The sequence below is a fragment of the Colossoma macropomum genome, unplaced genomic scaffold (genome assembly GCF_904425465.1).
Source record: "Colossoma macropomum unplaced genomic scaffold, Colossoma_macropomum, whole genome shotgun sequence".
In the NCBI taxonomy this organism is placed as follows: Eukaryota; Metazoa; Chordata; class Actinopteri; order Characiformes; family Serrasalmidae; genus Colossoma; species Colossoma macropomum.
This window is the reverse complement of record NW_023494785.1, coordinates 38,157,506-38,181,195: the sequence shown is the minus strand read 5'-3', so window position 1 is coordinate 38,181,195 and position 23,690 is coordinate 38,157,506. Positions and strand designations below refer to the sequence as shown.

At 37.6% G+C, this 23,690-nt stretch overlaps 1 protein-coding gene across 4 annotated transcripts in view; it reads right to left on the bottom strand.

Annotated features, from left to right (window-relative positions):
* Positions 1-23,690, bottom strand: part of fxyd6l (FXYD domain containing ion transport regulator 6 like) — a 31,973-nt gene that overhangs the window by 3,978 nt on the left and 4,305 nt on the right. The window contains exons 3-7 of one of the 4 annotated variants that reach the window (XM_036593411.1): positions 22,913-22,975; positions 20,218-20,244; positions 9,517-9,540; positions 5,998-6,021; positions 2,935-3,009 (exon numbers count right to left, since the gene is read on the bottom strand). In XM_036593411.1, coding sequence (XP_036449304.1) covers positions 2,935-3,009; positions 5,998-6,021; positions 9,517-9,540; positions 20,218-20,244; positions 22,913-22,970 — 208 coding nt within the window. In that variant the 5' untranslated portion in view covers positions 22,971-22,975. The remainder of the gene's footprint in view (positions 1-2,934; positions 3,010-5,997; positions 6,022-9,516; positions 9,541-20,217; positions 20,245-22,912; positions 22,976-23,690) is intronic. The other 3 variants (XM_036593419.1, XM_036593428.1, XM_036593437.1) reach the window with 3 other exon arrangements.

Here is a 23,690-nt window from a genome sequence, read left to right as displayed (position 1 = left end):
TACAGCACTGCAAAAAACAGAAAACACCGTTCGGTAGCAATTAAGTTATAAGAAGATGTTTCTGAGGAGATTAGATATGACAATCCACTTGCATAAGGAAGGGAGAGGTCAGAGGAAAATAAGGGAAATGAAAAACAGAACTAGAGTTTGAAAATGATTAAAACGATACAGAGAAAATGAGGCTCCTAACAACCACCTGGAAGACGTGGTAGACCACTAGTCTGTCACCATCAGCTAAACAGTAAAGCTTTCATTTTTAAAAGAGAGGAGAAAATCAAGCTGCTGCAGATCTGAATCAAATCCACAGTCCATCCTTCCACTGTGAGAAGACAACTCTGTGCTATGGGTCTGAAAGGACATGTAGCTGTGAAGAGAAAAGGAAATAGACAAGAAAGCAAATCAAACAAAGAAGTTGCTGGTGTTCTCAGAACAATGGACTGACCACCCCTGAGTTCAGACCTCAACATCACTGAATGTGTTTGGGATTACTTGGATGGTGAGAAGCAGAAAATGCAACCAAACTCGAAGACTGAACTTTGGAGGTGTGGAAAAACATCCCTGCAGATTTCTTTGAAAAACTGAAAGCAAGCCTCCCGAAAAGAATGGAAGGTGTAATTGTATGTTTTCTGCTTTTTCCCTTATGCTGAAAAATGAATAACTAGCCATTTTGGCTGGAAATTAAATAAATGAAGGGTGTTGTCTGACTTGTGCACAGTACTGTATTTGTTTAATTTCAAAACACATACGCATTATTCGAATACCAGATTAAATAAACAAATACAAAGAAGAACCTAGATATTCGTATATTAAAAAAAGAAGAACCCATTGATCTTTCTAAAGCATTTGCCGAGATTAACCTCAGGCCGTTTGGGTTATTGGATCTCTTTATTGGCACTGCTTGCTGAGCCCATTCATCAGGAGCATGACTAATTTATGGGCTGGTGTGGGTTTCAGGACTGGGCTGTCTGCCTGGCCCCTGGTTACGGGCCTTGAGTGGGCCAAGGGTCTCTTAAGGTGGGGTATGGTATTAAGTATCTCATAAGGTGGTGAGAAGCTGTCTTGCAGTCCAGCTATTTCAAAGCATGTGCCTCATCTTGTTTTTCTCGACTCGATGCATGGGCGGCCAAGCCCTGCATAAGGATAAACCTCATTAGGAAGCCTTTCTATAGCGCTGGGCTACAGTGTATAGCGCCTATATATAATTTTTATTTTTTTTTTAATGAAATCACTTCACTTAAGAAAAGCATCTAAAACTAAGCTTTCAACTTCTCAAACCTTCTACTCACCCCACAGAAAGATCCACACAGCTAACACCACATATCACAGTGCGAGGGCAATTTCGATACAGATTTGTTACAGGACTGGATCAAATTTTTTCCCTACTATATCCAACCCAGTCTCTGCTGATATTGGCCGTTTGCTTTAATAAAGTTAATAAACTGAATAATGTTACCTCCATTCTAAAAGTATTACAAACCATATGTAGCTTGTACTGATTGAACAGACTTGTTCCATTTTCTCCTAAAATCACACGAGGATTTATAGTACACTAGTTTTTTTTAGTATTTTGAACTGTCCTTTCAACAATGACGTACAGAAGTCAGAGACCACCCTTCTTTTACTTAATTCGCAAACAGCCATTTAGTAGAAGTTTTTAATTTCACAGATAAACTTACCCAGAATCTCTTTTGTTCAGAAGACTTGCTTTCAGGTTTTCAAAGAAATCTGCAGGGATATTTTTCCACACCTCCAAAGTTCAGTCTTAGAAGTTGGGTGCATTTTCTGCTCCTCACAAGCAAAGTAATTAAATGCATTCAGTGATGCTGAGGTCTGGACTCTGGGGCAGTCAGTCCAACACCAGCAGCTTTTTTGTTTGATTTGCAAACGTTCTTCCTTTTTTTCTATTTCCTTCTATTTCCCTTTCTCAGTAACGTCTTCTTGACAGTGGACACAGTGGAAGGATGGACAGAAACAGCTGTGGATTTTTTCAGATATGAAGCAAGAGTGGAACTTCTCTGGTCTCTCAAAATGGAAGCTTTAAAACTGTTTTTCTTATGGGGACAGTTTTGGTGGTCTACCAAGTCTTGCAGGTGGTTATTAGGAATCCCATGTCCTTTATATCTTTTAAGAATTTTTTTTAACTCCAATTTTGGAAACCTTTTTCAGTTTTTTCCTTTAACTTTACCCTTCCTTATGCAACTGGAGTATCTTATGGTTTCAGACATTTCTACAGTACTGTACATTACAGTTAACTATGATTTTGTTCTCCATCAATACCTCTAAAACTAAAAATCAATAATGTTGTGTGACACCAATAACACTACACCGATGTACCAAGGCACTACGTGTGGTTTCAAAATAGTGTCACAAATGTACTTATAATAAGTAATTGGCCGTGTATTTATAACACCCTTCACTTTAGAATCTAAATCTAGAGCTATAATTACCTTGTGAGGCACACACCCTGTCCAACCAACAAGACTTGCATTTTGTCAGCTGGAAAATCGTTAAGATGCTCCAGGGAGAAACTTTAGCAGGTATATTTATGGAAAACACAATTGAGACTTATTTTATGCCTGAAAGTGTACCACTGTGCTAACCTCTCAAACTCTAAAGGCCAATATATGGATCTACATTTAAGTTCCTCACTGTAAATGATTTATAATGATTGAATAAATTGCCTTAAGATTAGTAACTTTCATGATGATTGTTTCAGATCATTATAAAAATCATTAGTTTCGGAAAAGAAAGGGTTTGAGAAATGGGAAAAACAGAATTTTGGCATACTCTAGGCAGAGGGATCCAAAAAACTGACCTAGACCTTCAGGCATCAGCCATTCAAGTGTATTGGGGCAGAATGTTTTGGCTACACATAGATCATCTATTCATATTTTTCAGAAAAGAAACCCTTCCAGTCATCCAACAAACACTCACTGATGACAATAAAGATCCCCATGAGGAAGAGCACGGCAGCGAAGATCAAACCCCCAATCCGCACAGATTCATAGTCTGAAAGGAGCAGACAGAGGAGTATTTTAACGTTACCACAGGAAAATGCATATGAAAAGTTAAGGACGTGGAAATTGTGCCATGTCTTTTTCAATGTTTGTTGCTCGAGAAAGCATGAAGGAAAGGAAAAGTGGAACTGGAGGTGATGCACATTACAGACAACAACATAACATGACATGTTATGCAAATATTCAGTTATATTTGCATATGTTGCAAATGATAAACTGACTTTAAAAGACTGAAATACAGTCTGTAATCAGTGTTTTCACAAAATGGACTACACTGTGTTTAAACATGGATAGTGAAAGAACACTCGCCAACTGTATGTTGCATTACAAAGAGAACATAATTAGTCTTGTTTAACTAGGTACCCAATTCCGAAAAAGTCTGAACATAAATAAAAACAGACAACTCATTTGCAAATCCTTTAGAATCTGCATTCAACAAAAAAATAGTACAAAAACAAGATATTTAGTGTTTAATACAATTTAATTTTACTGTTTTTGTGTATAGATGCTTATTCTAAATTTGATGCCTGCAACATGTTCTAAAAAAGTTGGGACAGGAGCTTGTTTACCACTGGATTACAGCACCTTTGAACATTGTTAAAAGCAGTAACCATTTGAGAACTGAGGACACCAACTGTTATAGTTTTGAAAGTGGAATTTCTCTCCCATTCTTTCTAAATATAACATTTCAGCTGCTCAACAGTCTGGGGTCTCTGTTGTTGTTTACTGTATTTCATGACGTGCCACACCTTTCCAAAAGTAGACAGGTCTGGGCTGCAAGCAGGCCAGTCCAGCACCTGCACTCTCTTACTATGAAGCCATGCTGTTGTAACATGTGCAGAATGTGTTTTGGCAGTGTTTTGCAGGGGAGTCCCTGAAAAAGACGTCATCTAGATGGCAGCATATGTTACTCCAAAACGCATATGTACCCCTCTGCATTAATGGTTCCTTCACAGATGTGCAAGTTACTCACTAACCCACCCTCATACCATGACAGATATTGGCTTTTGAACTTTGCGCTGGTAACAATCAGGATGGTTTCTTCATCTCATATGAGATGTCGATGGCATTCTGGGCTCATCAGCAGTGTCCAGAAACACAGCTGACTTCTCTACACGGCAAACACAACGTCTATTCTTTAAAAAAACAATTTGAAACGTGGACTCGTCAGACCACAGCACACATTTCCACCTTGCGTCAGTCCACTGCAGGTGAGCTTTAGCCCAGAGAAGTCGGCGGCGTTTCTGGATGCTGTTAATATGTGACTTCTATTTTGCATAATAGAGTCTTAACTTGCATTTGTAGATGCAGCTGCAAAAGGTTCACTGACAAAGGTTTTCTGAAGTATTCCCGAGCCCTGTGGTAATATTCATTACAGAAGCATGTAGGTTTTTGATGCATTGCCATCTGAAGGGTCGAAGATCACAAGCATTCAATACTGGTTTTCGGCCCAGAGATTTTTTGGATTCTTTGAATCTTTCAATAATGTTATGGTGTTGAATGCTCCATTTTTAACCAGTGACAGCATCACCTGTTACCTATTCACCTGTATCATCCCTAATAACTACCCCATGCCCCAAGTAACTCGCACATCTGTGAAGCCACCATTAACGTGGGAAGATATATATACACATATTGCAGGAAAATTGTAGACACTATCTTTTTCATTGATGGCCATGCTTATTTCAACATGACAACACCAAACCACATGTTGCAGGTGTTATAACAGTATGGTTATAGCACACATACATACATACATACATATATGTGTGTGTGTATTACATATACATATATATATATATATATATATATATATATATATATATATATATATATATATATATTCCCCCACATATGGCTGAAGTGTTATATCAAGCAAGAGTGGGGAAAAAAATTCTACAACAGCTGATGTCCTCCCTTCCTCAACACTCCTGTCCCAACTTGGTCTGGAACGTGTTGCAGGCATCAAATTTGGAATAAGCATATTAACATCAAAATATATTTTAGAACTGTTTTCAATTTAAATTTTACACGTCAAACAGAATTTAACAATCACTGCTTTCTGTTTTTATTAGCATTGTGTTCTAACCTTTTTAGGAACTGAGGTTCGTACATACATGTACACATGTACACATTTAAACAGCATGAGGAATAACGACCGGTTTCCTCCATTTTCACCTTTTCTCCACTCAAAGAATATGTTTACATGCACTTAATAATCCGATTAATCATATTTTGGAAGTTATCTGATTATTCAAGTGGTCATGTAAACAGCATACTCCACTTTCTTCGATCGGATTAGGCCATTATCGGATTTCTAGAAATCCAATTAAGAGAGCTGGATTTTAGTTCAGTAATTGGGATCTTCCAACTGGAAGACCACTTAAGGATGTATAATAAATCAATAATATATGAATTTAAATATAATTAATTGCAAACATTCTAGTGAATCTTACATACCACTCATACAAAAGTCAATATTTATATTTGTATGCAACATTTATGTGCATATGTGACACGGTTAAAGATGCTAAACTGAGGCCGCTGATGATGGAGTTTGGATTTCTTTAACAGGCTGTACGGAAGCATGGCCCTGGGGTGAGTGTTTTCCATCCACTTCAGAAAAACAGATGGAAAACACAAACCCTCACTGACCTCCCCAGATGTTTCCTGAGAGGGGTCCTTCATCGCAACCTCCACATGAGCACAACACCTCCCAATACAACAAACATGGTGTCCAAACAGAGTATTTGGTTTCCCCAAATCATACCCATCCATCAAGTTCATGAGTCATGCATACAACCAGCAAGTGACATTCACAGGAAGTACTTATGCATCAAAAATAGCAGGTGGAGAAAACTGTACTGAAACTGTGTGGTGCGAAGCCTCTGTCACCACACCCTGTCCATCAAAACACTGAATCTCCTCTTTCCGCTATACCTGAAGATTTTCTAAATAGATGTAATTTATCCCCACTTACCATAATGAAATGGGATGTCGTGCTCTGGTGGGAAAGAGAAACGAATAAAAAAAGACTTGAGTCTAAACGCTGAGACCCTGCACCATATTCACATGGCTACTAAAAGCAAGATGAGGTTCTACATACACACAGTATATCTCAAGTATTAGAAAGATACAGACTTCATGACTTCCAGACCTACACAAACGTGCAAAGACAATGTCAGAGATATAAAATTCACTTTTGGCTTTACATCGAGGCCTGATTTTCCAAAAGCGTCATGGCTATTAGACTTTAACTTGAACAAAAGTGTCCAGAGTGAACGTCATTCTGACATCTTAAAGGAATAATTCTGTAAAATAGTTTTGTTCACCTGTATTCCTAATTTTGCTTCTTTAGTTTTGCACTGGAGCTGTGAGGCTCATGTATTGAACTGTGCAAAAGTCAGAGACCCTGCTCCTCATTTGTTTAATTTCCAGTCAAAATGGCCATTGAAGATGTTATTCATTTTGCAGTGTCAGAGTAAAATCAATGAATCAACCATTATTTACACTCAGAGTACATTGAGGGTGACCCTCATTTACAATGTAGACGAGCCAATACAGAAATCTACATTAGATTGTAAAAACTTAGCTAAAGCTAAAAAAAAATAGCAGTAATAATAACTGTAATAGAAAATGTAAAAGTAAACAATCAAATGAGATCAAATAATCCATTAAAATTGCAAAAATAAACTAATAAATAACAGATTAAACAGGGATAATAAAAGCATTAAATAAAATAAAGAACAGAAAGTGTTAAACAATAACTCAGTAGTAACTAAAAAGTTAAAAGTTGATGAAATAATTAAAAAGAATAACAAATGTAAAACAATAACAAACATTCCAAAATCCAATTGAAAGTAAACTAAAAACATTTGCAGGCTGAGTCGAGATGGTTAGATACTAAAAGTTTTACGTTTTCATGTCATATGACACCAGAAAAAAAACAAAAAAACAAAACATATATAGCAGAAAATGTATATTTAGCAGAAAATTACAGATGCCTCAACAACGATATGTAATATCAAACTATTTATTATTTGGCCTGTCATATGTTTGCCTTTATTGCAGCGTCCATTATTTTTTTTAGAAAATTTGCCTTCTGTTTTTCAAAGAAATCTCGAGAATATTTTTCTACACTTCCAAAGTTCAGTCTATTTTCACAATCAAGGTAATCCCAAACACAGACAGTAATCTGGACTCTGGGTTGGTCAGATTATTTTTATGAGAACACCAGCAGCTTCTTTGTTCTCTTTGTTTTCTTGTCTATTTCCTTTTCTCAGTAACGACTTCTTGACAGCTACTCATCCTTTCAGACCCAAAGTGTTAAGTTGTCTTCTCACAGTGGAAGGACGGACAGAAACACCTGTGGAGTTTTTCAGTTCTGAAGTAAGCCTGACCTTCTTCTGACCCTCAAAGATCAAAGTTTTAAGGGCTGCTTATCTGATGGGTACAGTTTTGGTGGTCTCCGACTTTTGCACAGCACTGCGGCTAACGAGTCGTCCCTATGTTGCCAGGGACCTTTATTTGCTCTTTGAAATGTCTAGCAAACAGCCCTTTGTTCCCCCGGCCCCGTGTTCCCTCTTTGTAATTTTGGGAGCAGCCGTATGTTCCCATGGACTCCTGTTTCAGTCCCATGTGGCCTCAAATGTGCTCCCTCAACGTTAAAATAAGACTGACGTTGATATATTTTATGTATTTACAAATATTTCACTCACAATTGTATTTCACACATTACCAAAGTTGTCATTCGTGCTCTGAATACCTCCTCAATGACCCCATTTCATGTCAAATTGTCCTCAACATTTAGTTAGCAAAAGTGTAGACTTCAGGAACAGAACTTGCCCAGGTAGGTATCACTCATTCCATGACCATGGGGTTCCTGAATGTACTATATTGCGGTATTACATTGGAGGTATGGTATAAAGAGCTGAGGGCCCAGGAAACGTAGGTACATTTCCCTAGAAGCTTATAATCGCTATGTTAGCATCGTGCAAACTGCATGCATAAGTCATCCTGTAGCTCCAGTGCACACACTTGCCTAACACCATGTTCAGTTGTTAAGTAATTGCAAATAGACTTTAGGTTTTCAAAGACAGCAGCAGTGAGCTGTGACCGTTAGCGCTAGGCCTTCAATTTGGGCTATAAATGTCAAAAATTATAAAAGTCTCAAACAAGGGAAAATAATACTTCTACAATAATGCTAATTTCTGCTAGCGCCATAGGATTCTACTATGTTAGTGGCTGAGCTCTGTGTGGCATAGCTAAGCTGTTTTGCCTTTTTCAGATTAAACATAAATATTTGACGCATTCCATTTGTTTTATTTGAAGCTTATAAGTGACATTAACAAATTTTTTGCCTTGTATGTTGCAGTTTTACACTGAATGTGTTTACATGTACTCAATAATCCGATCATAATCAGATTTATCTAATAATTCAAACAGTCATGTAAACAGCATACCCTGACTTCTTAAATTAGAATAAGGTCCAGAAATCCGATAGAGAGCTGGATTTTAGCCCAGTAATCAGATTTCTCAGTGCATGTGTACTCTTACTCTGATTTCTTTCGTATTTTGGAGCAATGGTAAAACCAACTACGTGCTTGATGAAATTAAAGATTTAAATATCTTTCATCTTCTAGATGATGTATGTTCATAGTTTCAGATAAAGCTGGCATAATGTTTATTTAAAAAAAGCTGCAGCATGAAGTTTGAGCTGTACATTATGTTTACGTCACGTCTTATTCTGAGTATATTGGCCGTTTGCAAAGCAGAAATCCGATTACTGCCTGATTCATGTAGACCTAGAGAGTTTTCCCATTATCTGATTACTCAAGTGCATGTAAACGTGATGCTCGAGTTACTGACAAAATCTGATCTTCTGCAGTTATCAGATTATTAAGTGCTTGTAAACTCTTTTCTACCTAGATAAATAATCGCTCAATAATTGAATGTTTTGGTCTAAACTTAACAATGAATTAGGACAATAACTACAATGATGATTTAAGCATACAGTTTGCAAAATGCTGATGGATGGTGCTGTCTCTTACATTAGCTACATTAGCCCTGTAGCTCCAGTGCAAAACTAAAGCCACTTTAGTCACTAATCATGCTACATTTTGGATAATGAGGAAACTTGCATGCATGTTTTTTTCTACCAAACTATTCATTTGTGACGATTTGGCTACAACGCTTTCAGTAAAGCAGGCCTTAAGAACGCCTACCATCTAAGGAGTTTTCACATATTCTGCAGTGCCCCTGACAGTGCTGGGCCTAATGGAATGTACTTTAAGAGGATAACACCTCACTACAAAAGTGACCAACATTTTCCTTCACCTGCTGTGGCTCAAGCCCTGCCGTCTCAAACACTGACACATTCTGGTTCACATCAAACAGAGCTAGCGCTGGCCTGGCCTCGCAGGAACACACTTTCAATTGCTTCCGAAACCAGTGCTGAATTAGGTCAATGTAAATATATGTGATGTTAAAAGATTCTTACCATGGACGTCATCCATTGTGGAGGCTAGAAAGAGAGAGAGAGAGAGAGAGAGAGAAAACAGAGATCGTTATAGAAAAGCTGAAAGATTTTCACTGCAGTACAATAATCTAATGCTAAAGTTACACTATTCATAAACCTTTATGCTGGCAAAGCTAAATCTTTGCTGTGAATAGATGCGTCAGACCTGCATATCTGAGAATTACACAACAAAATGACATTTTCATGCACAAAATATGCACACACACATATATACATACATATGCACACATTTTTGCATTGCTATCATGTTTATGTATTGCGGTCAAGCGGTTCCAGGCATATTTTAAAGGGAAATTCCAAAATATCTGATTCAATGTTCAAGATAAGTCGTTCAGAGTAATTTGATGCAAAATGAGGTACAGTGGTGGTGATTGGAATCAGACGTCATATGAGTTTTATGGCTCTAAGAACTACATCACAGAAAAGTTGTTACATGAAATGGTAACAAATTTGCAGTATGATGCTCAAGACATTGTTTTACAAGACGGTTTTGGCCTAAATTGTGTTTTTCAAATCCATTCATGGTGGAGGAGTACATGCAGGCCATTCTAAGGCCAAAAAAACATGCATTTGTTCAGATTTACCAGTATTTTACCACTGTCAACACACAAGACGTATGTGGGGTCAGTTATTACTCGGGATAGCAAATTCAATGACTATATTTGTGTGGTAGACGTCGCAACCCCTGATTCCCATCACCACCATTGTTTAGAACTAAATTCTGAGTTGATAAGAGCCTCTACAAGGCACCATTTCACATCATATCACTGTGAAGGACTTTGTTTAATGGCTTGCTCAACCATTTAATTATGCAGAAATTCTGAAAACGTTTAGACTGGATATTTTAAAAAGTAGCCCAGCGTTTTGATTGTGCTTGATCTGGCCACAATTCATGTAAACTAGGGCATGTGGCTGGAAGCCCAGTGGTAAGAGAAGTGCGCCAGCAAACGGAAGGTGACACTGTACAGCTCCCAGACTGAGCACAATTAAAAAGCTAAATGATACAATTTTCTTGTATGATCAATGAAGTGCATAATATAATGTAAAATAAGAGCGCCGTTTACAGAAACATTCATTTCAATTCACTCTACACAAAACCAATTCCAAAAAAGTTGAAGGTAAAAAAGGACAGTAGGTTAAATGCAAATAAAACAAAAAGCAATGATTGGTAACCATTTTCTTAAAGGTATTTAATTGAAAACAGCATAAAGAGGAGATATTTAATATTCTACCCAATTGACTTTATTGATTTTTGTAAATATACGCTAAATTGGATGCCTGCAATGCGTTACAAAAAAGTCAGGACAGGGGCAATGCACAACCGGGGTGATCAAAAACACCTTTTTTGGAACTTTCTACAGGTAAACAAGTGAACAAGTAACAGGTGATGCTATCATGACTGGGTATAAAAGCATTCACAAAAGGCTCAGTTGCCACTTTGTGAAAAACTGCATGAGCAAATAGTCCAACAAAGAACAATGTTTCTCAAAACAGAACTGTAGGGATTTTAGGGATTCACTGTTGTAAAGGACAAGGACGAAAAACAATACTGAATGCCCATGACATTCAACTCCCTTGTACAGCACTACATCAAAAACGGACATGAGTGAACATTTCTAATTGTTTTTGGAAATACTGGACGTTGTGTTCTCCGGGCAAAACAGAAAAAAAGACCACCCAGATTGTTACCAAACAGCAAGTTCAAAAGCCAGCATCTTGGAAGGCACCATTAATGCTGAGGGGTACAAACGCATTTTGGAGCAGCATATGCTGCCATCTAGATGACGTCTTTTTCAGGGACATGGCTGCTTGTTTCTGCAAGACAATGTCAAAGCACATTTTGCACGTGTTACAACAGTGGGCTTTGTAGTAAGAGAGTACAGGTGCTAGACTGACCTGCTTGCTGTCCAGACTAGTCTCCCATTGAAAACGTGATATGAAATGCAATATACGACAACTGAGATCCTAGACTGTTGGGTAGCTGTGTTATATCAAGCAAGAACGGTAAAAAAAATTCCAGTTTCACAACTACAACAGTTGGCGTCCTCAGTTCATGAGCAATTATCGAACGCTGTTAAAAAGAAAGGTGATAAGGCTCCCGAGTGGCACAACCATCTAAGCGTTAGCCCCATCACCAGGAGGTTGCGAGTTCGATCCCTGGTGATGCTACAGCCATCCTTGGCTGGGAGTCCAAGAGAGCACAATTGGCCAAGCTCTCTGGGTGGGTAGGATGGCCCCACCTCTCTCCCCATCACTCAGTGTGATGCCAGTCAGCACCGGCGTCTGTTAGCTGACGTAACAGATCTGGCGGTTGGCACTTTCCTCCGAGCACGTTCGGCTGTCCAGTGACGTTGTGTGAGCGGCAGTTCAAAAAGATGCGGCGGTGCTTCACAGGTCTCAGATGAAGCCTGTGCTAGCCTTCGACCTCCTAGCGCTGGTAGTCCTAACTAGTGGGTGTCCTAACTAGGGGAGTCCTAACTAGTGGGTGGAACTGGAAATGACTACATTGGGGAGAAAATGGGGCCAAAAAAAAAATAATAATAATGTAATACAGTGGTAAACATGCTCTTGTCCCAACTTTTTTGGAATATGTTGCAGGTACCTATTACAAACACTAAGGCTAATTAGTTGAGGTATTAAATATCTTGTCTTTGTACTGTTTTCAGTTGAACATATGTCAGAAAGGACTTGCAAATCACTGCTGCTTTCACATTTTTTTCAACTCTTTCAACTTTTTAGGATTGGGTTTGTACGTAAGGGGGCAATATAACAGAACAGACTGAATGATGGTGGTGACTAAGTGAGGTAAACTCAAGAAAGCAACATCCACAAAAGTCACAACATGGTGCATTACACAATATACAACAGTGCAGGCAGCATTTCACAGCAGCATAACAACAACGCACAAATAAAACAAAACAAAAGCTCCTGAGTTCAACACATTTCCTGCACATGCTGGCAGTGAGTCAGCATTTGTAACCAACTAGCCTTAGTGGCTAATGTCAGCACGGTGAAGATAACATTAGATTACATGTTGGAAAACAGAACGTCTCTTGGAAGTGGAGAACATTTCAGTGAAGTCAAATACGGTGTAGTAAAATGAACGTCATACAAAGCGTGCAATTCTATTATGAAATGGCCCCAGCCGAACAGCGTCCAGTCATCTCAGGAAGGACAAAAATAGTGCATGGATTGATGTTAAATCTGTTTTCTGATGTTGTCGGGATAATGTAGTTGTAAAATATGTTGTAAAAGTCTGTAAAATATGCTGTCATAAAATCACAAATGAACCAGTTGTTCATGCCACCCATAAACACAGTGTTTAATGTGGAAACCTTCAGCTAGTGACGTATGAAATGGGTCACCCAGGTAAATATTCCCCACTCGGAATCATATAAACACTAACAAAAATGGGAAACAGATAAATGATTAGATTCTAGAATTGAGAAAACAGGTAAGGTGATAGGTAGATGGATAGTTATTTCATGGAACTCTTCCGAACAGCTTCTGGTTATAGTGAACCGCCACTTTGGCTCTCCAAAGAAATTCTCAATGCATGGCATGGAAATTTGAAGAACTGTCCATATAACCATCAATCCAAGTAAACGTTCTGTATCAATTATAGGGGTAGCAAGGCGTTGGTGTTATACCCATAACAAGATATAGGCTACTATATTTAAAAATTATGACAGTATTTCAAAATTTTGAAATACTATTTTACATCTGAACAGCCAAATAAAGACATTCCACCCATTTACATATTAGAGGGTCTTACTGATGGGGCTGTGGGAGCTCACTGATAAGAAGTAAACCTCAGAAAAACAAAGCATGACAGCAACTCAGCCACGGCTAAGAGCTACACTCACCACAGAACACGTTCAGTTTCGGCTTTCGGTCAATCTTACATCAGTCCCTCGACTTTGCGCTCTCAGTTTTCCTCTAAAAGGGTGTTGTTTTAGTATCAGTTAACTGGAACCAAGCCTTGAAACCAACCAACCAACCATGTGCTGTGCGGCGCGTCTGGCCTGCTACATAAGCTATCATTAGCTTAGCCAAAATCCCACGGTCCCGTTTGATTTCGGCTTTCCATCACTCCAACACTGGTCACTCGATTTTTTCCTCTCTCAGATTTATCATCTAAACTTGTGTCAGCAGAGCAGCAGTTAGTCAAAATTAAACTGTACTGTGGTGTGTGGCTCTGTTTGGGTGCGTAGCCTGCTTACTAAGCTAACATTGAGTTAGCTAATCAGGCTACAGATCCAACCTCACAGAACAGGTTCGATTTCGGCTTTCTGTCACTCCAACACTGGTCACTCAACTTCTTGCTCTCTCAGACATGAGTTTATCATCTAAACTTGTGTCAGCAGAGCAGCAGTCAGTCAGAATCAAACCTGTACTGTGGTGTCACCCTGCAGGCTGCTCGCTAAGCTAATGTTAAGTTAGCTAGTCAGGATACAGATACGTACTTGGTGACTGTGTAAGCAAACCACTCTTTTTTTTTTTTTGCTTTTTTTAAATGACGCAGGGCGAGATGGAACAAATGCATCATAAATACTAGTGCTACGTCCCTGCCAATCTAACTGTGTCGCTCCGTTGCTTGATCCATTCTGTCATCACAGCCGTTGATTCGTTTATTGAATAATTTCATGTAAACAAAAATCCGATTTACTGTGTAGCCCTCAAGTCAGATCAAACTCTGTGCTTGTTGGAGCCCTAAAATAAGTATGTCGCAAAGGTCAAGTTGTTCTCAGAAATCCACTGAGACAGCAACATACTGTCACAAGGCTACTTGTGTGAGGCAGAAAAGATTCTTTTGTCCACTGTTCAGAAAGGTTTCTTAAATTTCCTATAATCTCTGTCATTTCATTTATCGCTGTTGTCAAAAGAAAACCTTGTATCTCCAAAATTACAAAAGACCTACTTTAATTTCAATGTAAGTCAATGGAACTAGACTTTTTCAAGTCATTTTGGGTCGTTTCTTTTGGTCCATCCATCATGAAATTTGCATACAATGTAAAGGGCAACAGGCATTTTCAAATAATATCAAAAACTGAAAAACGACAAAAATGAAGATACAAGGTTTTCTTCCAACATCAGCGATATGTTAGCACTTCTAACACCTTTGTTGGCTTTGGTCAGGGGTTTATTAATTGGAAGAGCCATATCATTTTAAAACCTTTTCTACAGAGAACTTAATATACTCAAGACTGCACACAACTTGAGCTGATTCGGCGGAGAGACAGAGAGAGCGACAAAGAGAGAGAGAGAAAATGTGTCTAGTGTCCAAAGGCGTCTGATGAGCTATTCAGAAAGGCATTATCATAGGAAATGTAAATATGAGCTCATTTGTATAAACACATACTGTACAATTACGCCATTATTTCTTATCATTTCTCTCTGATTTAAGTGAAATATAAATAATTGGAAAATGAAAGAGTGGAGTCTCATACTTCATTAGCAGCTCACTCACAGGACTTGTCTTTTAAGACTTGCGTTGAAAAAGTACTCATTTCTTTCTTTTCAAAAGCCTACTTTTGTTCATCTTAGCACAAACTCAAAATGCTCCATGTCTACCAGCATGGTAAGACTTTTAGTACTTAAGTGCATGGAAAAAAAACAAATATTGCACCATTGTGCAATGTGGAAAACATGCATATTGAAGAGCTAGACTGCAGAGGCAGGGTGGCATATAATAATACCTTTTTAAGTGGTATACTTTACCCTCAGTGACTATCATTCAGTAGCACTTTATATACAAATGTGGGTGTTTTGTACAATTTTTAAAATAACACTTTGAAAATGCAGAATAATAACTAGCTATTTAATCTAAAACCATAGAAAATGTACAAACCCAATTCCAAAAAAAGTTGGGAAAGTATGTGAAATGCAAATAAATACAGAAAGCAGTGATCTTCAAATCCACTTGGACCTGTATGTAAATGAAAGCAAGACATATTCAACATTTTATCTTATCAACTTCATTGTTTTTTGTAAATATATGCTCATTCTAAAATTTGATGCTGGCAACACTTACAAAAACAAGTCGAGATGGGGAAATTTATGGGTTGAGGCTCTACACTTGCTGCAAAGGTCAGCAAATAGTCCAACCTTTTAATAAAAAATAATGTTCTGTAACAAGAATTTGCAAGGATTTTAGGTATTTTAGATGCAGGGAATCAGTAAAGGAATCTCTGCAAGGCCAAAAACCACGACTGAATGCCTGTGATCTTTGATCCCTCGCACAGCACTGCATTAAAAACTTGCATGCTTTTATGATGGTTATCACTACATAGACTTGGGAATATTTTGATAAACAGTTGTCAATAGACAGTGTTTGCTACTGCATCCACAAATGCAAGTTAAAACTGCACAGTTAAGACTGTACTATGCACAGTGGAAGCCATATGTCAACAACCAGAAACGCTGCCGACTTCTCTGGGCTCAAGCTCATCTGAAATGGACTGATGCTTTGTGGTCTGATGAGTCAACCTTTCAGACTGCTTATGGAAATAATGGACATTGTGTTCACAAAGTTAAGGAGTGTGAAGTACCATCCAGACTGTTATCAGCGTAAAGTTCAAAAGTCAACATCTGTCATGGTATGGAGGGGTGCATTAGTGGGCAACTTGCACATCTATGAAAGAAACATTAACACTGAAAGATACATATATACACTATGGGGCAAAATATCCTGCCTTTTAGACAACGTCTTTTTCAGGGATATCCATGTTTATTTCAACATGACAACACCAAACCACATTCTGCATGTGTGACAAACAGCATGGCTGTGTAATCAAAGAATACGGGTACTAGACTGGCCTGCATGTCTCCTATTAAAAACATGTGGTGAATTATGAAGGGTAAACAGCTGAAGACCTGTGTGAAAAATTCTGCTTCCAAACAGGATCAGTTTGTGTCTTCAGACCTCAAGCATTTATTAAGTGCTGTTAAAAATAAAAGATGTAACACAGCAAACATGCTCTTTTTGCAACGTGTTGTAGGCATCGTATTGGGAATGAGCATATATTTACAAAAAAAACTAAGTTCATACAGTAAAACATCAAATAATATATGTTTTGTATTGTTTTCATTTATTATAGGTCAATCAGAAATTACTAATCACTGCTTTTTTGGTTGTAAATGAAGCATAACTCGCTGGAAAATGAAAGAGCAGGGTCTCATACTTCATAAGCTTTTTAACAACAAGAAGTACAGTTTGCAGCTCGTTTACATTATTCTTTTTGCATGAATGTAAGAGACTTCCTAAGTTAAAAAAAAGCCCAAACATTTCTTTTTATTTAAATGACTGAGTTTGGTCTAAGATGAACAAAAGCAAATCCTCTATTTCTACCAGCATGAGAAGACAGTTAGCACTTAAGTGTGTGAGGAAAAAAACAAATATTGCACCATTGTGCAATTTGGAAAACATGCATATTCAGAGGCAGGGTGGGATATAATGATACCTTTTTAAGGGCCATGTTTTGCTCTCACTGACAATCACTAAGTAGCATTTTATATACAAATGTGGGTGCTTTGCCCAATGTTTAAAATAACATTAAAATAACAAAATTCAGAGTAATAACTAGCAATTTAATATCAAACCATAGAAAATGTACCAAGTAACAGGTCAATAAAATCTATGCCCTTTTTTACTGAGGAAAAAAAAAGCCAAGTGAATATCGTGCAACAGTGACTAATATTATTACATTTAGAAGTTTATTCATGTTGATCTATTACTTCTAAAAACAAATTATTTTGTTTTTATTTATTTAAATTTGTTTTACCATTCCACCAATACTTAAAAAAACTGAGATGTTCAGACTTAGTTAATATGAAATTGTGGCCCCATACAAAGGGTTCTATGTAGTACCAAAATAATATAACCAAAATAATTTTAACAACAGTCAAAGCCATTTTGTTGCTACACAGAACCATTTAAACATGTTTCTATATCATCGCTGTTGGAACAAGACCTCCATAACAGTAATTTTACAACAGAAGGAAAAAAAAACAACAAAAAAACAATTCTTAATGTGCAACAAATTTCAATACAATGCAAATGGAAACGGGAGTTTTAAATAAGGCAGATTTTTGCACACCACCCACAATATATAAACACTGCCTTTATTAAAGAATCTACGTAGAACTCCTTTTCTCCAAGGGTGTAGAGAAACTTACAGACTCAGTTTTCTTAACAGTAGTAGGAACCAGGGGTGTTTCTACATATCATTCATAAGTTTTACATACAACTTAGGTTGAAGTCATTAAAACTCATATTTATCCCCTCCACAAATTCCATGTCAGCAAACTATAGTTTTAGCAAGTTGTTTAGGAAATCTACTTTGTACATGACACAAACAGTTCTTCCAACAAATGTTTACAAACAGATTATTTCACTTATATATATCACTATATCAAAACTCTAGTGGGTCAGAAATTTACATACGCCAAGTTGATGGTGCCTTTAAATAGCTTGGAAAATTCCAGAAAACAATATGATGGCTTTAGTAGCTTCTGATAGGCTAATTGACATCATTTTAGTTAATTGGAGGCGTACTTGTGGCAGAATTTGAAAGCCTACTTTCAAGGCCTTCTTGACTCTTTGACATCCTGTGAAAACTGAAAGAAATCAGCCAAGACATCAGAAAAAGAACTGTGGAACAGCACAAGTCTGGTACATCCTTGGGAGTAATTTCCAAACGCCTGAAGGTACCTTAAACAATAATATACGAGTTTAAACACCATGGGGCCACGCAATCATCATAAAGTTCAGGAAGGGGACGAGTTCTGTCTCCTAGAGATGAGCGTACTTTGGTGCGAAAAATATAAATCAATTCAAGAACAACAGTAAACGACCATGTGAAGATACTGAAAGAAACGTACAAAAGTATCTGTATGAAACAAAAATGGAACTGTGTGGTCATAATGACCACCGTTATGTAACGATGAAAAAGGGAAGGCACCATCCCACCCATGAAGTATGGAGGTGGCAGGATCATGTTGTGCGGGTGCTTTGCTGAACTTAAAACAGATGGCATTATGAGGAAGTAAAATTATGTGGAGATATTGAAGCAACATCAAGACATCAGCCAGCAAATTAAAGCTTGGGTGCAAATGAGTCCTCTAAATGGACAATGACCTCAAACATACTTCCAAAGTTGTGGCGAAATGGCTTAAGAGCAACAAAATGAAAGTAATGGAGTCTCAATCCCACAGAAAATTTATGGGCAGAACTGAAAAAGCGTGTGCGAGCGAGGAGGCCTACAAACCTGACTCAGTCACACCAGTTCTGTCAGGAGGAATGGGTCAAAATTCCAGCAACTTATTGTGAGAAGCTTGCGGAAGGCTACTATGACCCAAGTTAAACAATTTACAAGCAAGTCTACCAAATACCACCATGTGTATGCAAACTTCTGAGCCACTGGGAATATGATGAAAGACATAAAAGCTGAAATAAATCATATATATACATACATACACACACCAATCAGGCATAACAGCCTTGTTTCTATGCTCATTGTCCATTTTATCAGCTCCACTTACTACATAGATGCACTTTGTAGTTCTACAGTTACAGACTGTAGTCCATCTGTTTCTCTGCATACTTTGTTAGCCCCCTTTTACCCTGTTCTTCAGTGGTCAGGAGCCCCATGGACCCTCACAGAGCAGGTACTATTTGGGTGGTGGATCATTTTCAGCACTGCAGTAACACTGACGTGGTGGTCTGTTAGTGTGTTGTGCTGGTCCGAGTGGATCAGACACAGCAGTGCTGTAACTGTCTGTAATAGTAAGTAGAGTTGATAAAATGGACAATGAGCGTAGAAACAAGGAGGTGGTCATAATTATGCCTGATCGATGTGCGTATGTATATATATGATTTATTTCAGCTTTTTTATATATATATATATATATATATATATATATATATATATTACACACACCCACATTTTGACCAGGTCATTATCTCAAACCAAACTTTATCTCAAATCTCAAAGCAATGTCTCAGTCATCACTCATAACCCTTTAATGTAATAAGGGGCATTAAACATTTCAGAAAGTTTCTCTGGAATGATACCTTTCACATCAAATCACTCTGAATGACACCCTAATCTAATTATGTGGAAATGGAGAAAGAACTGAATTGCCTTAAGAGGCAATGTTATATATAGTTTAGTTGTAGTGATAATACTGTAGTGTTTTTCCTCCTGACTCTTAATGCTACTTCTTTCGATTTTAATTTTAAAAAACGTACATACAGCAGTTTTAACATACTGGAAAGAAATAAAACAAAAAAAATACAAAGTATGCTGTAACTTTTGCAGAGGCCAGATTTTATGTTTTGTTTTAAATAAACAGCAATTGTGCACTGAAATGTGCAGACGTGTGTTCTCTGTAGAGGATGTTTTAACTTATTTTCACCTAGACAATCGACTGCAGCAGCTTAATGCTCCAATTTGTTTAACTTTACATGGATGTGCACTTAAGAAATGAATCGTGCGGGCTTTCGGCGTAGCCCGAAGGAGAGAACGGAAACTACAGAGCGGATTCCCACAGCAACAACATGAAAACAGCGATGCAGAACAAAGCTTGGCCACAAAACAGCAGAAGAACCTGAAAGCACACAAATGAACATGTGCCACGTCTCAGCTTCAGCACACTTACCTGGCATTTCCCTGCCAAAAGCTGACCCTGCATACATACACACACACACATAGGCCAGGAAAACACTGTTGTTAAGGTTGCTTTCCTACGCAGATTAAGCCTAGCCTTGAAATAAAAACACCAGGGTTCACAATGGAATCACCACTGATAGGGCAATGCATCCCAAGACTAGGCTTACTCTGTTTAAAGGAATAGTTTGGAGAAAAAAAACATTTACAGTTTTCCCTCAGGGGAAATTCCCCATGTAGTCAATCAGCCAAGACGTGTCCAATGTCTGAAGTTTGCTTCTATAGTTTTGCACTGTAAAAAAAAACTGTCAAGTACTGTAAAACTGAATGGTCAATACACGTTTTTTTTAAAAAAGAAGAATAAATGCGTGCAAATAGACTACACGTATACTGTATTTCAATTTGTGTACTTTAATGGTTGTTACTGCGATTAGAAAAGCAAAGTTCATGGAAAAACTAAGATGGCTTAGTTGTGCACAAACTGCATGGTTGTGCTGACTTGATTTCAGTTCTTCTTTTAAATCATGACACACGCTTAGCCACATTCAAAGCTTTGGCAAAATGCTAAGTCTTCAAATTCTTTGTGTTTCCTGGTTGTTCATAATTTTAAAATGTTTGATCATTTTATATCATTTTTAATCAAAATACCTGGGCATGGCATGACTTTTATAGCCTAACACTATTTCCACCGTTAAGTAACTCATTTTTCCAGGTTTTATGGTAAAATGTTTTGTTTAAACAGTGATAAATTAACCGACATCTCTGAAAGTGGTCAGAAATCCACAAGAGTGTTCTGGAATTATGGCAGAGTCTGAAGTATAGGCACCTGAGGAAATGGAGCATGTTCATCCTTCTTTCATCACAGGGGGAGTAAGCAGACCCCCAGTGAAAATAACTGTGTGGGCTCAAGTTTACAAAGTTTAGATTTTTCATGTGACTTTCTGAGCCTCCCATAATACAAAACCGTCACGTGAGAAGATCTGTGAAATGCCTCTGGCTTCATTAAGATATGTAGACAGAAATGCCACAACACCAGAGTTTATTCATTTGGTAGCCCATTTCCACCAACTAGAGAAAAGAGTGTGTATTGTCTGTTGTGTCTCCTCCCTGTTTCTGACAGCAGTTTGATTTTTCATCTGAAAACAATGTCTTTTCAAGATTTTGATTGCTGAAAATCATGCTGAATTAATGGCTTTTTTCATGAGGTTTTGTCTGATTATGTTGAAACAATGGCTTTTTGAGATTGTGTCAGATGATGTTGAAATAATGGCTTATTTTCTTGAGATTTGTCTGATTATGTTGAAATAATGGCTTACTTTCTTGCGATTTTGTCTGATTTTGTGGAAATAATGGCCTTTTTCCTTCAGATTTTGTCTGATTATGTTGAAAGAACGGCGTATTTTCTTGAGATTTCATCTATGCAGAAATAATGGCTTATTTTCTTCAGATTTTGCCTGATCATGTTGAAATAATAGCTTTTTATCCTTGAGAATTTGTCTTATTGTATTGAAATAATGGCTTATTTTCTTAAGATTTCGTCTGATTATGTTGAAATAAAGGCTTATTTTCTGGAGATTTGTCTGATTATGTTGAAATCATGGCTTATTTTCTTGAGATTTTGACTAATTTGTCAAAACTTTCAAGACTGTGTTAAAATAAGGCTTTATTTCCTGAAGAGTTTAAATGATTATGTTGAAATAGTGGCTTAATTTAGGGCTTTGACTGATTGCATTGAAATAATGGCTCATTTTCTCAAGATTTTGACTGATCATGTTGAAATAATGGCTCATTTTCTTGAGTTCCCCCACTTTAACTCAAAACCAGGTGCCCCGTTAAAAAAAAGAAAGAAAAAAAAAAAACCCGAAGCTTCCGAATGCTAAATATAGAAAAGACTACTAGAAACGAATGTCATTTAAATAATGAATTCTGCATTAATGAATTCTAAAATTCTTCTCAATTCACATCTTACAACTGCAGTTGCAATGTTTACCCTGATGCTCAATTTAAACGGATCAAAAAAAGTTGCCTTACTGGTTAAAGACATAATAAACTCCACATGGTCTTCTTAGCGGTGAATTACCAATCAGGTGTTGTTGTTGGGTGTTGTTTTGTTGGCTAACGGTATATGCAAATGAGCGAAAAGGGTGCGGTAGAGCTACAGATCACGCAAACGGTACAACAGGCTGGTAATCCTTCTTTATGAATGAGAAAATGCGTTACCACAGTGTCTTTGCAGGACGGCACAACTGGGAGTACGTTTTATTAAGTTGGCCTTAAATGTCTTGCCTGATTGACTACATTTGGTGTAAGCAGAAAATCATGCAAACTGAATGTTTAACCAAACTATTCCTCGAAGGCGAGGCTGCCCCTGTTTCTAAAAAGAGGGACAAACAGTGCTGCCTACGTGGTTTAAATGTATGAAAACAGGTTAAACTGGGTAGAAAACAAGCTTTAATGGTTTCAAGGCTGTAGAGATTGCAAGGAGTACAAGCCAGCTGTAACTTCAGAACTTCAAAAGAGTTCTGAATGAGATATATAGAACCACATGTCAATAAAGCTTACTGGGATACACTGTATACATATTTTTCAATACAACATGGCCATATTGTATGGGGAGCCTGCAGGAACATCCTCTCTTAAACTTAAACAACTAAAAGACTATGATAAGCAGAATGAAGAACACTCACCCAATGCTGGCGCTAAGAAGGTTGAACAGAGCACTGCTGCTGCTAAGGATAGATCCATCTTGCCTGGAAAAGAGGAGGAAGAGAGAGAGAATGTGAGAAAAACACACTTCTTGGAATTCCTTCAAGGCTGTCTTGGCGTTCTGCTGAATTTCACACCCCCACTTCAGGTTCTTCAGAGTGTATGAACCTCGTAACTTCCTGCAGAGCACTATCAGGGAAAACATCTCACTTAAAGGAACAGTTTGATGATAAAAGTAATTTACACATTTTCCCCCTTAACTCAAATTAAGTCCGTCAGCCAACACATGTTTTTCTTTATTTTTTTCCTGAAGATACAGGGCTAATGTAGCTAGCCAGTAATGGAAGCTTATGTGCCACCAATTAGCACTGTGCAAACTGCATGCCACACTTGCCTCCACCTTGCCTATTTGGTTTCTGAAAATTTTTATATATCGCTGTTGTCAGAAGAAAACCCTCATATCTCCAAAACGGTAACTTTACAGGAGAAGAAAAAAACCTACTTTACTTTTAATGTAAGTCAATGGAACCACTTTTGTCAAAGTCTTTTTGAGCTGTTTCTTTTGGTCCATTCATCATGAAATTTACATACAATGTAAAGGACAATAGGCATTTTCAAATTATTTCAAAAACTAAAAAAAACGGAGATACAAGGTTTTCTTCTGACAGTAGCGATATACAAATCAATTAAAGTATTCCACAAAGCTAAAATTATAAAAGCAGCAATCCTGAATTTATCTTATGATCCTTTATCTTCACT